This window comes from Pimephales promelas, chromosome 19 (assembly GCF_988280905.1).
Source record: "Pimephales promelas chromosome 19, fPimPro1.hap1.1, whole genome shotgun sequence".
In the NCBI taxonomy this organism is placed as follows: Eukaryota; Metazoa; Chordata; class Actinopteri; order Cypriniformes; family Leuciscidae; genus Pimephales; species Pimephales promelas.
Genome location: NC_142787.1, coordinates 14,061,960 through 14,075,679, shown reverse-complemented (window position 1 = coordinate 14,075,679; position 13,720 = coordinate 14,061,960). Strand labels below are relative to the sequence as shown.

General features: G+C 47.3%; 2 protein-coding genes across 5 annotated transcripts; one reads left to right on the top strand and one right to left on the bottom strand.

Moving 5' to 3' along the window:
- Positions 1 to 4,959: 4,959 nt before the first annotated feature.
- Positions 4,960 to 6,389, top strand: LOC120468799 (uncharacterized). The gene is made up of 5 exons (XM_039657385.2): positions 4,960 to 5,093; positions 5,172 to 5,291; positions 5,467 to 5,598; positions 5,792 to 5,899; positions 6,040 to 6,389. Exons 1-5 carry the CDS (start codon positions 5,045 to 5,047, stop codon positions 6,228 to 6,230), a joined length of 600 nt encoding a protein of 199 aa, XP_039513319.2. The 5' UTR covers positions 4,960 to 5,044; the 3' UTR covers positions 6,231 to 6,389.
- Positions 6,390 to 10,509: 4,120 nt separating this feature from the next.
- Positions 10,510 to 12,050, bottom strand: LOC120468833 (urokinase plasminogen activator surface receptor-like). 4 transcript variants are annotated; one of them, XM_039657438.2, is made up of 5 exons: positions 11,942 to 12,050; positions 11,747 to 11,863; positions 11,378 to 11,509; positions 11,061 to 11,168; positions 10,510 to 10,931 (listed from the first exon to the last, which is right to left on the bottom strand). In XM_039657438.2, exons 1-5 carry the CDS (start codon positions 11,988 to 11,990, stop codon positions 10,741 to 10,743), a joined length of 597 nt encoding a protein of 198 aa, XP_039513372.2. In that variant the 5' UTR covers positions 11,991 to 12,050; the 3' UTR covers positions 10,510 to 10,740. The 4 variants fall into 4 exon arrangements, with proteins under 4 accessions (XP_039513372.2, XP_088979918.1, XP_088979917.1 ...); XM_089123792.1 differs by having other exon boundaries at positions 11,378 to 11,457; XM_089123791.1 differs by lacking the exon at positions 11,378 to 11,509.
- Between the last annotated feature and the right edge of the window lie 1,670 nt (positions 12,051 to 13,720).

Here is a 13,720-nt window from a genome sequence, read left to right as displayed (position 1 = left end):
ACTGAACTAAATACACAGAGGAATAAGGCTGATTGGGGTGAACACAGGTGAAAATGATCATGACAGGACGAGGAACAGGTGGCTGATTGGGGAAGTGAGTCCGGGAGAGGAACAAAAGGATCCGGGGAAGTGTGGTGCAGATGACGGGACAAAACAGGTGAGGACGACAGACTGTGACATTACTCCCCCCTCCCGGAAGGCGTGGCCTCACGCCATAACATCAAGGGGAGGGGGGGGTGGGCACCCTGGAGGCTGTGGAGGGCGTCGTCAGGAGGAGACAGCCCCCCAGGGCGGAGCAGGATGAGGGCGAGGCCAGGGCGGAGCAGGCTGAGGGCGTGGCCAGGGCGGAGCAGGCTGAGGGCGTGGCCAGGGCGGAGCAGGCTGAGGGCGAGACCAGGGCGGAGCAGGCTGAGGGCGAGACCAGGGCGGAGCAGGCTGAGGGCGAGACCAGGGCGGAGCAGGCTGAGGGCGAGACCAGGGCGGAGCAGGCTGAGGGCGTGGCCAGGGCGGAGCAGGCTGAGGGTGAGACCAGGGCGGAGCAGCTGGAGGGAGGACCCCTGGTGGAGCCGATGGTAGTGGGGCTGACAACACCAGGGGGCCGACTGACAGGGGCGGAGCGGATGGGAGGGGAGACCAGGGTGAAGCTGAGTGACTGACGACATGTGGTGCTGATGAGGGACTGAGGGAACATGGTGATACCGTAGGCTCTGGTGACCGAAGTGATGACAGGGGCACGGAGGGACACGGTGAGGTCAGAGGGCGTGAGGGCTGACGGGTGACTGGAGGGAGTGAGGAGTCCAACTGAACCGAAGGGGTGACAAAACGGGGCGGAGCCAAAGTAAGGAAGTCCATAGGTGAGGGGAGGATGACGAGGGAGTGCAGGGAATTCGGAGGGACGAGGGAGCCTGGCCGAGCTGGTGGACTGTGGGACCATGGAGGAGCTGAGGGAGGTAGCAGCCACGGGGGAGCCGATGGGACCGGGGGCCGAGGAAGTGTCTCAGAGGAGGAGGTGTGAGGCGAAGACCGGGGATCCAAGGACCAGGCTGGGTCAGGGGAGCTGAAGGGCAGGAGAGCAGAGCGAGGACAGATGAGAGGAGGCGGGAGAGGGAGGCTGGGTGGGATCCTGGTCTCGGGCTCTGGCTGGACGGTCTCGGGCTCTGGCTCTGGCTGGACGGTCTCGGGCTCTGGCTGGACGGTCTCGGGCTCTGGCTCTGGCTGGACGGTCTCGGGCTCTGGCTCTGGCTGGACGGTCTCGGGCTCTGGCTCTGGCTGGACGGTCTCGGGCTCTGGCTCTGGCTGGACGGTCTCGGGCTCTGGCTCTGGCTGGACGGTCTCGGGCTCTGGCTCTGGCTCTGGCTGGACGGTCTCGGGCTCTGGCTCTGGCTGGACGGTCTCGGGCTCTGGCTCTGGCTGGACGGTCTCGGGCTCTGGCTGGACGGTCTCGGGCTCTGGCTCTGGCTGGACGGTCTCGGGCTCTGGCTCTGGCTGGACGGTCTCGGGCTCTGGCTCTGGCTGGACGGTCTCGGGCTCTGGCTCTGGCTGGACGGTCTCTGGCTCTGGCTGGACGGTCTCGGGCTCTGGCTGGACGGTCTCGGGCTCTGGCTCTGGCTGGACGGTCTCGGGCTCTGGCTCTGGCTGGACGGTCTCGGGCTCTGGCTCTGGCTGGACGGTCTCGGGCTCTGGCTCTGGCTGGACGGTCTCGGGCTCTGGCTCTGGCTGGACGGTCACGGGCTCTGGCTCTGGCTGGACGGTCACGGGCTCTGGTGTTGGAGTGGGGCTGGTGACGTCATCGACGGTGAAAGATGATCCACAGCTTACCAGCACCCACTCCACATAAGCCGCGAAGCTCAACTGGCAGCCCTCCCCGGACAACTGCTCTCTGGTGGCGGTGTTGAGGCCAGCATATAAAAAGCTGCAGAGGCTGTCGTCCGGGAAGGTGGTAGAGGGGACGAGGTTGAGGAAATCCTCCAGATGGTCCTCCAAGGAACGATCTTCTTGCTCCAAACAAAGCAGTGCTACTGCTGCAAAGTAATCCATTTTTGGGGTCGGTCAATCTGTCACGGTGTGGGTTCAGGCAGAAGAACGGGCAGAGTTCAGGCTCACGAATAACATTGATTTATTAATCAAATCCAGACAGGAAGACGGGAAAACTCCGTAACATTAAACATTGACCGACAAAACAGAATCAAACAGAACTGAACTAAATACACAGAGGAATAAGGCTGATTGGGGTGAACACAGGTGAAAATGATCATGACAGGACGAGGAACAGGTGGCTGATTGGGGAAGTGAGTCCGGGAGAGGAACAAAAGGATCCGGGGAAGTGTGGTGCAGATGACGGGACAAAACAGGTGAGGACGACAGACTGTGACATTACTCCCCCCTCCCGGAAGGCGTGGCCTCACGCCATAACATCAAGGGGAGGGGGGGGTGGGCACCCTGGAGGCTGTGGAGGGCGTCGTCAGGAGGAGACAGCCCCCCAGGGCGGAGCAGGATGAGGGCGAGGCCAGGGCGGAGCAGGCTGAGGGCGTGGCCAGGGCGGAGCAGGCTGAGGGCGTGGCCAGGGCGGAGCAGGCTGAGGGCGAGACCAGGGCGGAGCAGGCTGAGGGCGAGACCAGGGCGGAGCAGGCTGAGGGCGAGACCAGGGCGGAGCAGGCTGAGGGCGAGACCAGGGCGGAGCAGGCTGAGGGCGTGGCCAGGGCGGAGCAGGCTGAGGGTGAGACCAGGGCGGAGCAGGCTGAGGGCGAGACCAGGGCGGAGCAGCTGGAGGGAGGACCCCTGGTGGAGCCGATGGTAGTGGGGCTGACAACACCAGGGGGCCGACTGACAGGGGCGGAGCGGATGGGAGGGGAGACCAGGGTGAAGCTGAGTGACTGACGACATGTGGTGCTGATGAGGGACTGAGGGAACATGGTGATACCGTAGGCTCTGGTGACCGAAGTGATGACAGGGGCACGGAGGGACACGGTGAGGTCAGAGGGCGTGAGGGCTGACGGGTGACTGGAGGGAGTGAGGAGTCCAACTGAACCGAAGGGGTGACAAAACGGGGCGGAGCCAAAGTAAGGAAGTCCATAGGTGAGGGGAGGATGACGAGGGAGTGCAGGGAATTCGGAGGGACGAGGGAGCCTGGCCGAGCTGGTGGACTGTGGGACCATGGAGGAGCTGAGGGAGGTAGCAGCCACGGGGGAGCCGATGGGACCGGGGGCCGAGGAAGTGTCTCAGAGGAGGAGGTGTGAGGCGAAGACCGGGGATCCAAGGACCAGGCTGGGTCAGGGGAGCTGAAGGGCAGGAGAGCAGAGCGAGGACAGATGAGAGGAGGCGGGAGAGGGAGGCTGGGTGGGATCCTGGTCTCGGGCTCTGGCTGGACGGTCTCGGGCTCTGGCTCTGGCTGGACGGTCTCGGGCTCTGGCTGGACGGTCTCGGGCTCTGGCTCTGGCTGGACGGTCTCGGGCTCTGGCTCTGGCTGGACGGTCTCGGGCTCTGGCTCTGGCTGGACGGTCTCGGGCTCTGGCTCTGGCTGGACGGTCTCGGGCTCTGGCTCTGGCTGGACGGTCTCGGGCTCTGGCTCTGGCTGGACGGTCTCGGGCTCTGGCTCTGGCTCTGGCTGGACGGTCTCGGGCTCTGGCTCTGGCTGGACGGTCTCGGGCTCTGGCTGGACGGTCTCGGGCTCTGGCTCTGGCTGGACGGTCTCGGGCTCTGGCTCTGGCTGGACGGTCTCGGGCTCTGGCTCTGGCTGGACGGTCTCGGGCTCTGGCTCTGGCTGGACGGTCTCGGGCTCTGGCTCTGGCTGGACGGTCTCGGGCTCTGGCTGGACGGTCTCGGGCTCTGGCTCTGGCTGGACGGTCTCGGGCTCTGGCTCTGGCTGGACGGTCTCGGGCTCTGGCTCTGGCTGGACGGTCTCGGGCTCTGGCTCTGGCTGGACGGTCTCGGGCTCTGGCTCTGGCTGGACGGTCACGGGCTCTGGCTCTGGCTGGACGGTCACGGGCTCTGGTGTTGGAGTGGGGCTGGTGACGTCATCGACGGTGAAAGATGATCCACAGCTTACCAGCACCCACTCCACATAAGCCGCGAAGCTCAACTGGCAGCCCTCCCCGGACAACTGCTCTCTGGTGGCGGTGTTGAGGCCAGCATATAAAAAGCTGCAGAGGCTGTCGTCCGGGAAGGTGGTAGAGGGGACGAGGTTGAGGAAATCCTCCAGATGGTCCTCCAAGGAACGATCTTCTTGCTCCAAACAAAGCAGTGCTACTGCTGCAAAGTAATCCATTTTTGGGGTCGGTCAATCTGTCACGGTGTGGGTTCAGGCAGAAGAACGGGCAGAGTTCAGGCTCACGAATAACATTGATTTATTAATCAAATCCAGACAGGAAGACGGGAAAACTCCGTAACATTAAACATTGACCGACAAAACAGAATCAAACAGAACTGAACTAAATACACAGAGGAATAAGGCTGATTGGGGTGAACACAGGTGAAAATGATCATGACAGGACGAGGAACAGGTGGCTGATTGGGGAAGTGAGTCCGGGAGAGGAACAAAAGGATCCGGGGAAGTGTGGTGCAGATGACGGGACAAAACAGGTGAGGACGACAGACTGTGACAACTACAGTGTTTGTAATACTTTATTGTTTGAGCTTGCGTCCTGGCTTCTCATTAACTTCCCCATTCTCCTCGCTGAATGGTAATCCCTAAAGACTTTTCATTTAAATTAAATTTACTTCTGCAGAAAAAAAGAAGATACCTGTGTATTCTACAGAAGACAGAAATTTATACAGGTTTTTAATGACATGAGGATGAGTAATTATGACAGAATTTCCATGTTTGGGTCAACCATCACTTGGTTGGTTCAAGTAGACCTACATTTCTCGCAATTCTTAATCATTTTTCTTTATCTTCAATTGGCAAGTACATTTTGTAAGATTAAGTTTCTGTTTCAAGAAAAGTTTACCTGTTAAACTTTCATTTTCTCATAAAGACCCTCCCCTTTTGATAAACTATAAATGGCACTGAAACAGACACGTTATTCCACTCTCCTCCTGATCAAAGATGGATCTGCAACTCTCAGTTTTTCTTCTGTTCATTCTCTTCACTGCAGGTATGAAGACAAATAGTGTTTGTGATGTTACTGGGTACAAAAACAGATAATTGATGTCTCATTCTCTCTGTTTTATAGGACATTCTCTCAGCTGTTATGAGTGCGTGGGTCTGACGGGTTCTTGTGCAGAACAAACAGTTAAAACATGTCCTTTTGGATCTTCTCAGTGCCAGAGTGTAACAGCAGTAGCACAAGCTGGTAAGTCCAATATGATTGAAATGTAGTTATTTGACTGATGGAGATGGTTCTATAATTGACTGGTTCTGCAATGCACTTTCAAATGAAAAAAAAAAGCTAAATTTTGATATTTATAAATACATTTACCATTAAACTAATATCCAGTTGAACTCCTCTTCCTCATTCATATTTTTAGGTGACATTATTTCTAAAGTGAAGGTTAAAGATTGTGCTGTTGACTGTCAAAGTGGGTCTATGAATCTCGGCATTTCAAAGGTCTCTTCTTCCTGCTGTAACACAGACCGGTGTAACGTCCAAGATGCTCCAGGTATTGTGCTTTAATGATCATCTTCTTTCAACATTCATTTGACTTCCAAATGAGATTCATTCAGAAAATAAAAAGCAGGGTGTGGCTTGTTTGTGGTGAACTTGATTGAATGGAGCTGCACAGAGTGTTGTTTCATTACATATTTATTTTGTACAGAAATTAAAATAAAAGGATACTTGTTTTCCTCTTGTAGATCCCCCTAACATCCCCAATGGAAAGCAATGTTTCTCTTGTGATGATAAGAGCTGCTCAAACACAGTGAGCTGTTCAGGGACTGAAGATCGCTGCATTAAAGCAACAGGTGCGAATCTGGAAACGGATCAAGATTAAAGTCATTATCTTTTAAACTGTCTTAGGTTTAATCATTTGATAAAGATCACATACAGTAGATCAATGTCCAGCTTAGACTGAATCAACCTTTGTTTTCTTTCTTTTCATCAGGGACCTTTGGAGGCCAGACATTGGTTGTAAAAGGCTGTGTCTCTAAATCTATTTGTGACGCCACAACATCAGTTAGTAATGTTCAGGGCATCTCGTGTTGTGAGGGGAACCTGTGTAACGGGTCTCAGAGTGTCACCCACAGTGTCCTGATCCTCTGCGGTTCTCTGCTCTCATACTTCCTGATGCACTGAATACAGCAGATCTTCACATTTTACAATCAGACACAGTACTGAATATGTAGCGTGCATTTCTTTGTACTATACTACCATTGATGTTCTGATTATTATTATTTGTTTTTCTGTATAATGCGGATGTGACATTTTATGAAATAAAAATACTCTATCACCTTTTTCCTGCAGTCATATTTAATAAAGCATGTCATGCTGTAAATAATTCTGATAAAACCGCAATAAAAATATCTCATTTCTTAAAGGGGTAGATCACAACATGAAAATCATTTACTCACCCTGGTGTTGTTCTAATGCAGTATGAACACTGCTCTGCTTGCTAGTTACACACTTAAAACATGATTTCCATTACACGAGAGTAGATGTTAAAACTTCATGCTGATTTGTACTTGGCTTTGGCCAAGATAAGCAAAACTAAGACGTAGCTTTACAATAAACTATGCTTCTCCATCCATTTACGCTTCTTTCCAAATGGTGGTGTGACTCCCCTGTCCGGCGTTAACGGCTGCAGTGTACTTGCCGCGTCAGCACACACGATGGCTGCAACTACAGTGTGGTCTCCCTAGTGGACCACCACGACAGCCCTCTGGATTGAGCCGAGTAGGGGACATCTCTAGGGTCTTCAAGTGGGCACCTTCCGTCCTCAGTGTTTCGTCAACTAGCCCACGACACCTCAAAGACCCCGTTTACACCTGGTATTAAAATGCGATCTGTATCCAGATAAGTTATCCGGATAATAAGTACTGATTCCATTTACACCTGGCCACATAAATGTGTTTTTGCAAAACGGATATAAATCCGATCTTCACCTCCTGCGTTATATGCAGATTTAATGGATTGCACGCCACCAAAAGCAACAGATCTGAGCGGCATTTTATTGATCATCAGCTAATTTCCAAATCAGAGACATCAATAAGAGAGAGTGGCAACAGGCCTGGTAAGATAATTTCGTTTCTTTACTTGAAGATGTGTTAACTGCGTCTGTGACTTACTTTCACTTTTATTTGCGATGTTTGCACGTTGAAGACGCTCAGCTGCTCATCTGCGGTGATGCGTGTCGTGACTAGACTATAACATGACATATAGCCTATATAACACGCTCTCACTCGTTTATTTTTTAGCATTTTTGGGAGGAGTAAAATATACATATGTGGTTTCAACAACCAGATTGCGTTTACACCTAGTAAAGATCCGGACACAATGCGAGCCAGACTACCTCCAGATGTGGTCAGGCAGATCCGATCACGATCCGATCACAACGCGTTTACACCTTGCATTAACATGCGTTTTTTATTATCCGGATAACTTATCTGGATACAGATCGCATTTTAATACCAGGTGTAAACGGGGTCAAAAGAGCTCGACAGTGACTCTGGCGTCCCAGAGTCACCCCCCTCCATCCCCCACTCAACTCAGCGCAGCTTACTGACCTCCACATCCCTCCTGCTGCTGCGACCTACCGACAATCTCACAATCTCTCCGTAACCCAACCATACGCGCCAACCCGTTTGACTAAGGGTGCTTTCACACCTGCCTCATTTAGTTTGGTTGAATCGCACTAGAGATCGTTTTCCCTCTTGGTGCGGTTCGTTTGGGCAGGTGTGAAAGCAGCAGTCGTACTCGGGTGTGCACCAAAAGCGAACCAAAACAAGCGTACCGAGAACTCTGGAGCGGTTCGTTTGTGGTGAGAACGTGATCCGACCTCGAACAGACCCAACTGCCAAATAACTGCGCATTTTTGGACTAAACCAGCTGCCGTAGTAAAACAAAATGATTATTTATATAGCCAATATCGCTCCCTTTAAGCCATGACTGACTTACCGCGTTCTGCACTCTCACTAAAACACTCATCATCATAAACGCTGAAGTTGTCCGCACTGCACAGGGAATCTCTTATTTATATCACGTCTATACTTTGTTATTTATGAGGGGATTTGCGAACGGTGTAAACATGAAAGCACTGCGTCGAAAGAGAATATTCCGGCGCACTGTCTACATGATACTGTTGCGCGTCTTTCAGTGTGTCGTGTGTGCATCATTGGAATAGAAGTCTAAATGCACATACATGCAAAAAAAGCATTTGCAGTTCATAATGTAAGGTTAGTTACAATACAATGATGATGCTGCGTTAATTTACGTTAAACTGAACAAACTTAATCGCAAGCTTTAACGTTGACAGCACTTGTTAGCAGTATAAGAATATCATTATTGTCTTCTGTGCAGTACCACTTGTAACGCAAAGTTAAGATGTTGCCCAGAGATAAAAACAGTAGATGGTCGAATGAAAAGATGCACGAGAGACGAGAGTTGTCATATTTCCCCGCGTTTAATAGAGCCACTCAAACGTTACACTCGTCATATTCTCAAAATCCGAATTAGCTACAACATCGTATAGATGACATCATATGATACTCATTAGTTTCTTCATGTTGCGTTTGTACAGAACAACACAAAATTAGTAAAAGAACAAATATTGCAGTAGGAAAGATCTCCTTGCTGAGCCTTTTTTGCACTTCCTGATTTCCCTACTTGAGAATCCTTGTCCAATTAATGGACGACCTAAGACGACCTGTGGTTTTTGCTTACAAATTTTGGTTCACTAGCAAAAAGAGCAGTGTGAAAGCGAACCGTACCAAAAAAAATTAAATAAATAATTTATTTGGTTCGGACCAAAGCAAGTGAACTATCGGACTTTCCTGGTGTGAATACACCCTCAGGCTGTCGAGCAGTTTCAGAGGCAACGGTTCCGTATGGCATACCGTCTACCGCAAAACACAATATCTGGCTAACCACCCGTCATTCAAACAATATACACAGGAACGTAATGACTGTAAATACAATGCAACCTACACAAACAGACTCTTCAATAATTCGACGAAACCGTAGAAAGGCGGCCTGTACACAGCAGCTAGAATCTTTCTGTCTCAATCACAGCCGGTTGCTGCTCCTTTCTGCTGCTTCAGATAAGTTCTTTACTGTGCGACGCAACTCTTGGCCACTGAATTCGACGTCTCTGAGGAACCGGGTTGTAGAGTGTGCCACAAAACCTCGACAACCCTCTTCCACTGGATAAACTTGGACTCTCCATCCTCGCTGTTCTTCTTCAGTGGCCAGATGAGCATATCGCAGTTTCTTCCTCTCAAATGCCTCATCTACCGCATCCTCCCTTGGCACTGTTAGCTCTATTAGCTGAACAATGCGTGCTGATCCAGACCACAAAACAATATCTGGTCGTAAAGGAAGTGGTGGCAATCTCAGGTGGAAAAATAAGCCGTTGATCAAGATCAGCCAGCATCTTCCAGTCCCTAGCAGCTTTCAGCTGTCCTGGGCGAGAATTGGTGTTAACACATTTTCTTGGTGGTTGCTCGCCTAGGCGGAGGAATATTGTCTTCTGCGCGTAATGTTTTGCAGGCGGCAACTTATTGGTCATACTACACTTGCCTTCCAATGCTAAAACCAAACATCGCAGTACTTTGTCATGGCGCCAAGTAAACCGACCTTGGCTAAGAGCCACTTTACATCCTGTCAGAATGTGCCTTAAAGTGGCAGGTGATAAACACAAAGGACAAGAGGGATCCTCTCCTACCCAGAGGTTTAGGTTCTGCGGTGATGGGAGGACATTATATGTTGACCTAATAAGGAAACTGATCCTGCTCTCTTCCATTGACCAAAGGTCTTGCCAGCCCATCTTGCGTTGTTCCACACTCTCCCATCTCATCCACTCTCCCTGCTTGGCCTGGGAAATGGCCTTTATACACCTCATCCTCTCCTCCTGGGCTGGGCCTGCCTTGTGCCATTTAGAAGGAGCTAAACTGATCCCTGCTGTACCTGTCCCACGATATCCCCAATTTGAAGGGCAGCATTTGCCTCTTCTACAGATGTCTTTGCTGGCCACTTTCTACCAGTTTTTAACACAGGGGCTGCCTCCCTTACACATTTGTCATGTGACTCTATTAAGGTCATTTCCAGTCTGACCTTGCTCTTACACTTAAACTCCTCGGTTAAAGCAGAGGAGTTTAAGCTAATATTTTAATTTGATATGTATCATAAAAACGAAAGTGATGGTATTCTTTGATTATTTTAGATTCTAAGCTTTCAAATGATACCATGAATATGATTATACCTTATTTGGAAGTATTTAAAAAGAATGTACGAACACCATAACAAGGTGTTTGCCCCCGGTAGCACTGGTGATAAACAGGTTAAAAGTATTGAGCAAAAGTAATCAGCATTTTTTTTTTTTTTTTTTTTTTGCATTTAGTGGAAATTTTGTTAGTGAAAATATTCCTTTTTGAACAATTTAATAAAATAATGCTTGTTTTTTTCTGGACTTTTTACATCATGAAAAATTTAAAAAATGACCCGAAATACTGAAATAAGGTGATGAATACATACATTTTCCTGTATAAATTCAGTTTATTATTACATCTGAACACAATCTAGTACAGAGAAAACACAAGCTATATATTCAGTAAAGAGTGTCTTGATTGTAGAATGTGAAGATCTGCTGTATTCAGTGCATCAGGAAGTATGAGAGCAGAGAAAAGGAGAGGAACAGGACGCTCTGAGTGACACTCTGAGACCCGTTACACAGGTTCCCCTCACAACACGAGATGCCCTCGACATTAGGAATAAATGAAGTGGCGTCACAAATAGATTTAGACGCACAGCCTTTTACAACCAATACTTGGTCTCCATTAGCCCCTGATGAAGAGAAAGAAAACAAAGGTTAGTCTAAGCTGGTAGGTGCTATTTGTGATTTGTATCAAATATTTAAATTGATGGTGGAGAAACAAAAACAACAACAATCTTTGTCCTTTTCCAGATTCTCACCTGTTGCTGTAATGCAGCGATCTTCAGTCCCTGAACAGTTCACTGTGTTTGAGCAGCTCTTATCATCACAGTAGAAACATTTCTTTCCATTGGGGGTGTTAGGAGGATCTACAGAAAAAAAAAAAACATTTATTTGATTAATTCTATTTTCTGTATAAAATATAATCTAATGAAACAACACTCCCTACTCCCTTTAATCAGTTCACAACATACAAGCCACACCCTGCTTTTTATTTCCTGATTGAATGTACTTTGCAAGTAAAATGAATGTTGAATTTAAAGAAGATCATTTGCACGAGATCATTAAAGCACAATACCTGGAGCATCTTGGACGTTACACTGGTCTGTGTTACAGCAGGAAGAAGAGACCTTTGAAATGCCGAAGTTCATGGACCCACTATGACAGTCAACAGCACAATCTTTAGTCTTCACTTTTACACTAATTTGACCTAAAATATGAACGATACAGAAAAGACAAGTACCGTTTTGATGGAATAATTAAAAATATGTAAAAAAGGTTTTTTAATACAATTGCCATTGTTAGCAAAACAATCAGATATAAAACAAATTAAACAGCAGAAATAAATAGAATATTTTGTGATTGATTTAATAAATTCTGCCAAGAAAACAAGTCAGAGTTATATAAGAAGTTACATTTACACCACTCGTCGTGCTGGTCTTCATACCTTGTGATACCGCTGTTAAACTCAAGCACTTGGAAGATCCACCGGGACATGTTTTTAACTTCTGATCCGCACAAGAACCTGTCAGACCCGTGCACTCATAACAGCTGAGAGAGTGTCCTAATAAAACGGAGAGACAGTGAGAGAGATCCAAAGAAAAAAAAATTATATATAGGTCACAAACACTACTGGTCTTACCTGCAGTGAAAATAACGAAGAGAAGAAAAATTGAGATTTGCAGATCCATCTTTGATCAGGAGGAGAGTTAAACATCATGCCTGTTTCTGTGCCATTTTATCAGAGGGGGAGGGTCTTTATGGTAGAAGGAAAGTGGAGAAGCAGAAAAGATTACACAATTTACTTGCCACTTAACAATGAATGAAAGTTTGACTTTTTTCCTCAGTATACATGGAAATAGAAGAAAGTAAAAAGTCTTGTGTTCTGCAGGAGAAAGAAAATCATATATCATTTAGTTTACAGGTTTAGGGATTTGTGACCAAAAAGTAAATAAAAAATGTCATTTTTTTTATTGTGACTTCAATTCAACCTTTTGTCCTTCCATGCAATATTGCATTGCGACAAACATGTTTAAAGAAGTATTGTGGTGGTTTCCTTTTTTACAGTTACTTGTTTTGCAAGAGAAAAAAATCCATTGTGATCAGTGATCTGAACGCTTTGTAATTGTCTCAAACAGGTTGTAAAAATGTTCCTTTATTTCATGCAAATTACAAATCACATTTTCAGATGTTTTCACATTAGTTCAAACAGCCAACCAAAAGTTTAATATCTCAGGAAAAAACAGAATTTTCTTTTGTTATTTTTTTAATTCTCAATTTTCTCAATTATCTCCACATAAATATCTGCCAGTTTTACCGTAATACACACATCACACAGGAAATGCAAATTTCCTAATTCCTAATTGTTTACACAGCTATCTCAATTACAAAAACTATATAAAGAGGAATGGGAAAAGGAAGAAAATTAAGACTCAAAGACTTTGGAGAGGTAGGAAGGGTAATATTGAGAGGGAGAGGAACAGTGGAAGACATTGAAAGAGATTAAGGTAAAGGAATTATGGTATAGTAAGAGGAGATTGAGGATGTAGAAAGAGGGAGAAGAGATGGTAAGATGGTAATGTATATTAGTGGAAAGAGCAAGAGAAGAAAATATAAGAAGACATGGACAGAGGGAAAGGGGAAAGAAATGTGTAAGAGAAGAGATAGGTGACGGGTTTCAGATTAAATCAGAGCCACCCTAATTGACCATAAATTATGGCCTTCCTTGAGAAAAACTGGACAGAGCTCAGGCCAGTGTACACATCGTGCCACAGTCAATGTGCCTATAGACAATAAGCTGCAATCCACTGTTGCACACAACCCTGTTTTGGAGCAACACAAAAAAGGCTTCTGACATCCCAAGTTCACACTTAGAGGTAGTAAAGTTTAATGCTTATATTATACACCTCTTATCAGTGCTCTCCACCCGTGTTAATCTGAACGTGCTTCTCTCGAACTTTGTTAATAAAACCTTATTAGGAGCAAATGGAGTGAAATTGTGTAGTTGTTTGGGACTATTTCCAATTTCACCATTCTGGTCCGAGAGTGGTTTGAGCATCACCCATATTTCAGGATGGTGCTCTCTCCAGAATATTCTGCTCTTGGAGAGTATGATCACAACCATGTAGGAGCCATTAGGCTATACATGGGGGGACATTTCAAAATCTAAGTTTTGTAGGAACGTACTACAAGCATGTTGTATAGCCAGCTATGAGGTCACCGAGGTCTGGACCTCTTTATTTTTTAGAGGTGTGTATAATAAAGGTTGTGAAATTATTGACTTTAGTACTGCAAGGATATTCCACAGCATCAAGATAATTTGTCAATGGTCATAAAGTGTGAGCTAAGATGCAAGTGCTGTAGCTAAACATTTCATAATTGACAGCTGTTTTAAATGACCAACAAAAATAATCAGGCAAAC

Bases quoted from the DNA above. Each gene is read 5' to 3' on its own strand.
- LOC120468799 (XM_039657385.2), top strand. From the start codon at position 5,045: ATGGATCTGCAACTCTCAGTTTTTCTTCTGTTCATTCTCTTCACTGCA. The intron at 5,292-5,466 runs GTAAGTCCAATA...TCATATTTTTAG, and splicing joins AACAGCAGTAGCACAAGCTG to GTGACATTATTTCTAAAGTG. The intron at 5,900-6,039 runs GTGCGAATCTGG...TCTTTTCATCAG, and splicing joins TCGCTGCATTAAAGCAACAG to GGACCTTTGGAGGCCAGACA.
- LOC120468833 (XM_039657438.2), bottom strand. From the start codon at position 11,990: ATGGATCTGCAAATCTCAATTTTTCTTCTCTTCGTTATTTTCACTGCA. The intron at 11,510-11,746 runs GTATGAAGACCA...TTCATATTTTAG, and splicing joins TTTAACAGCGGTATCACAAG to GTCAAATTAGTGTAAAAGTG. The intron at 10,932-11,060 runs GTGAGAATCTGG...TCTCTTCATCAG, and splicing joins TCGCTGCATTACAGCAACAG to GGGCTAATGGAGACCAAGTA.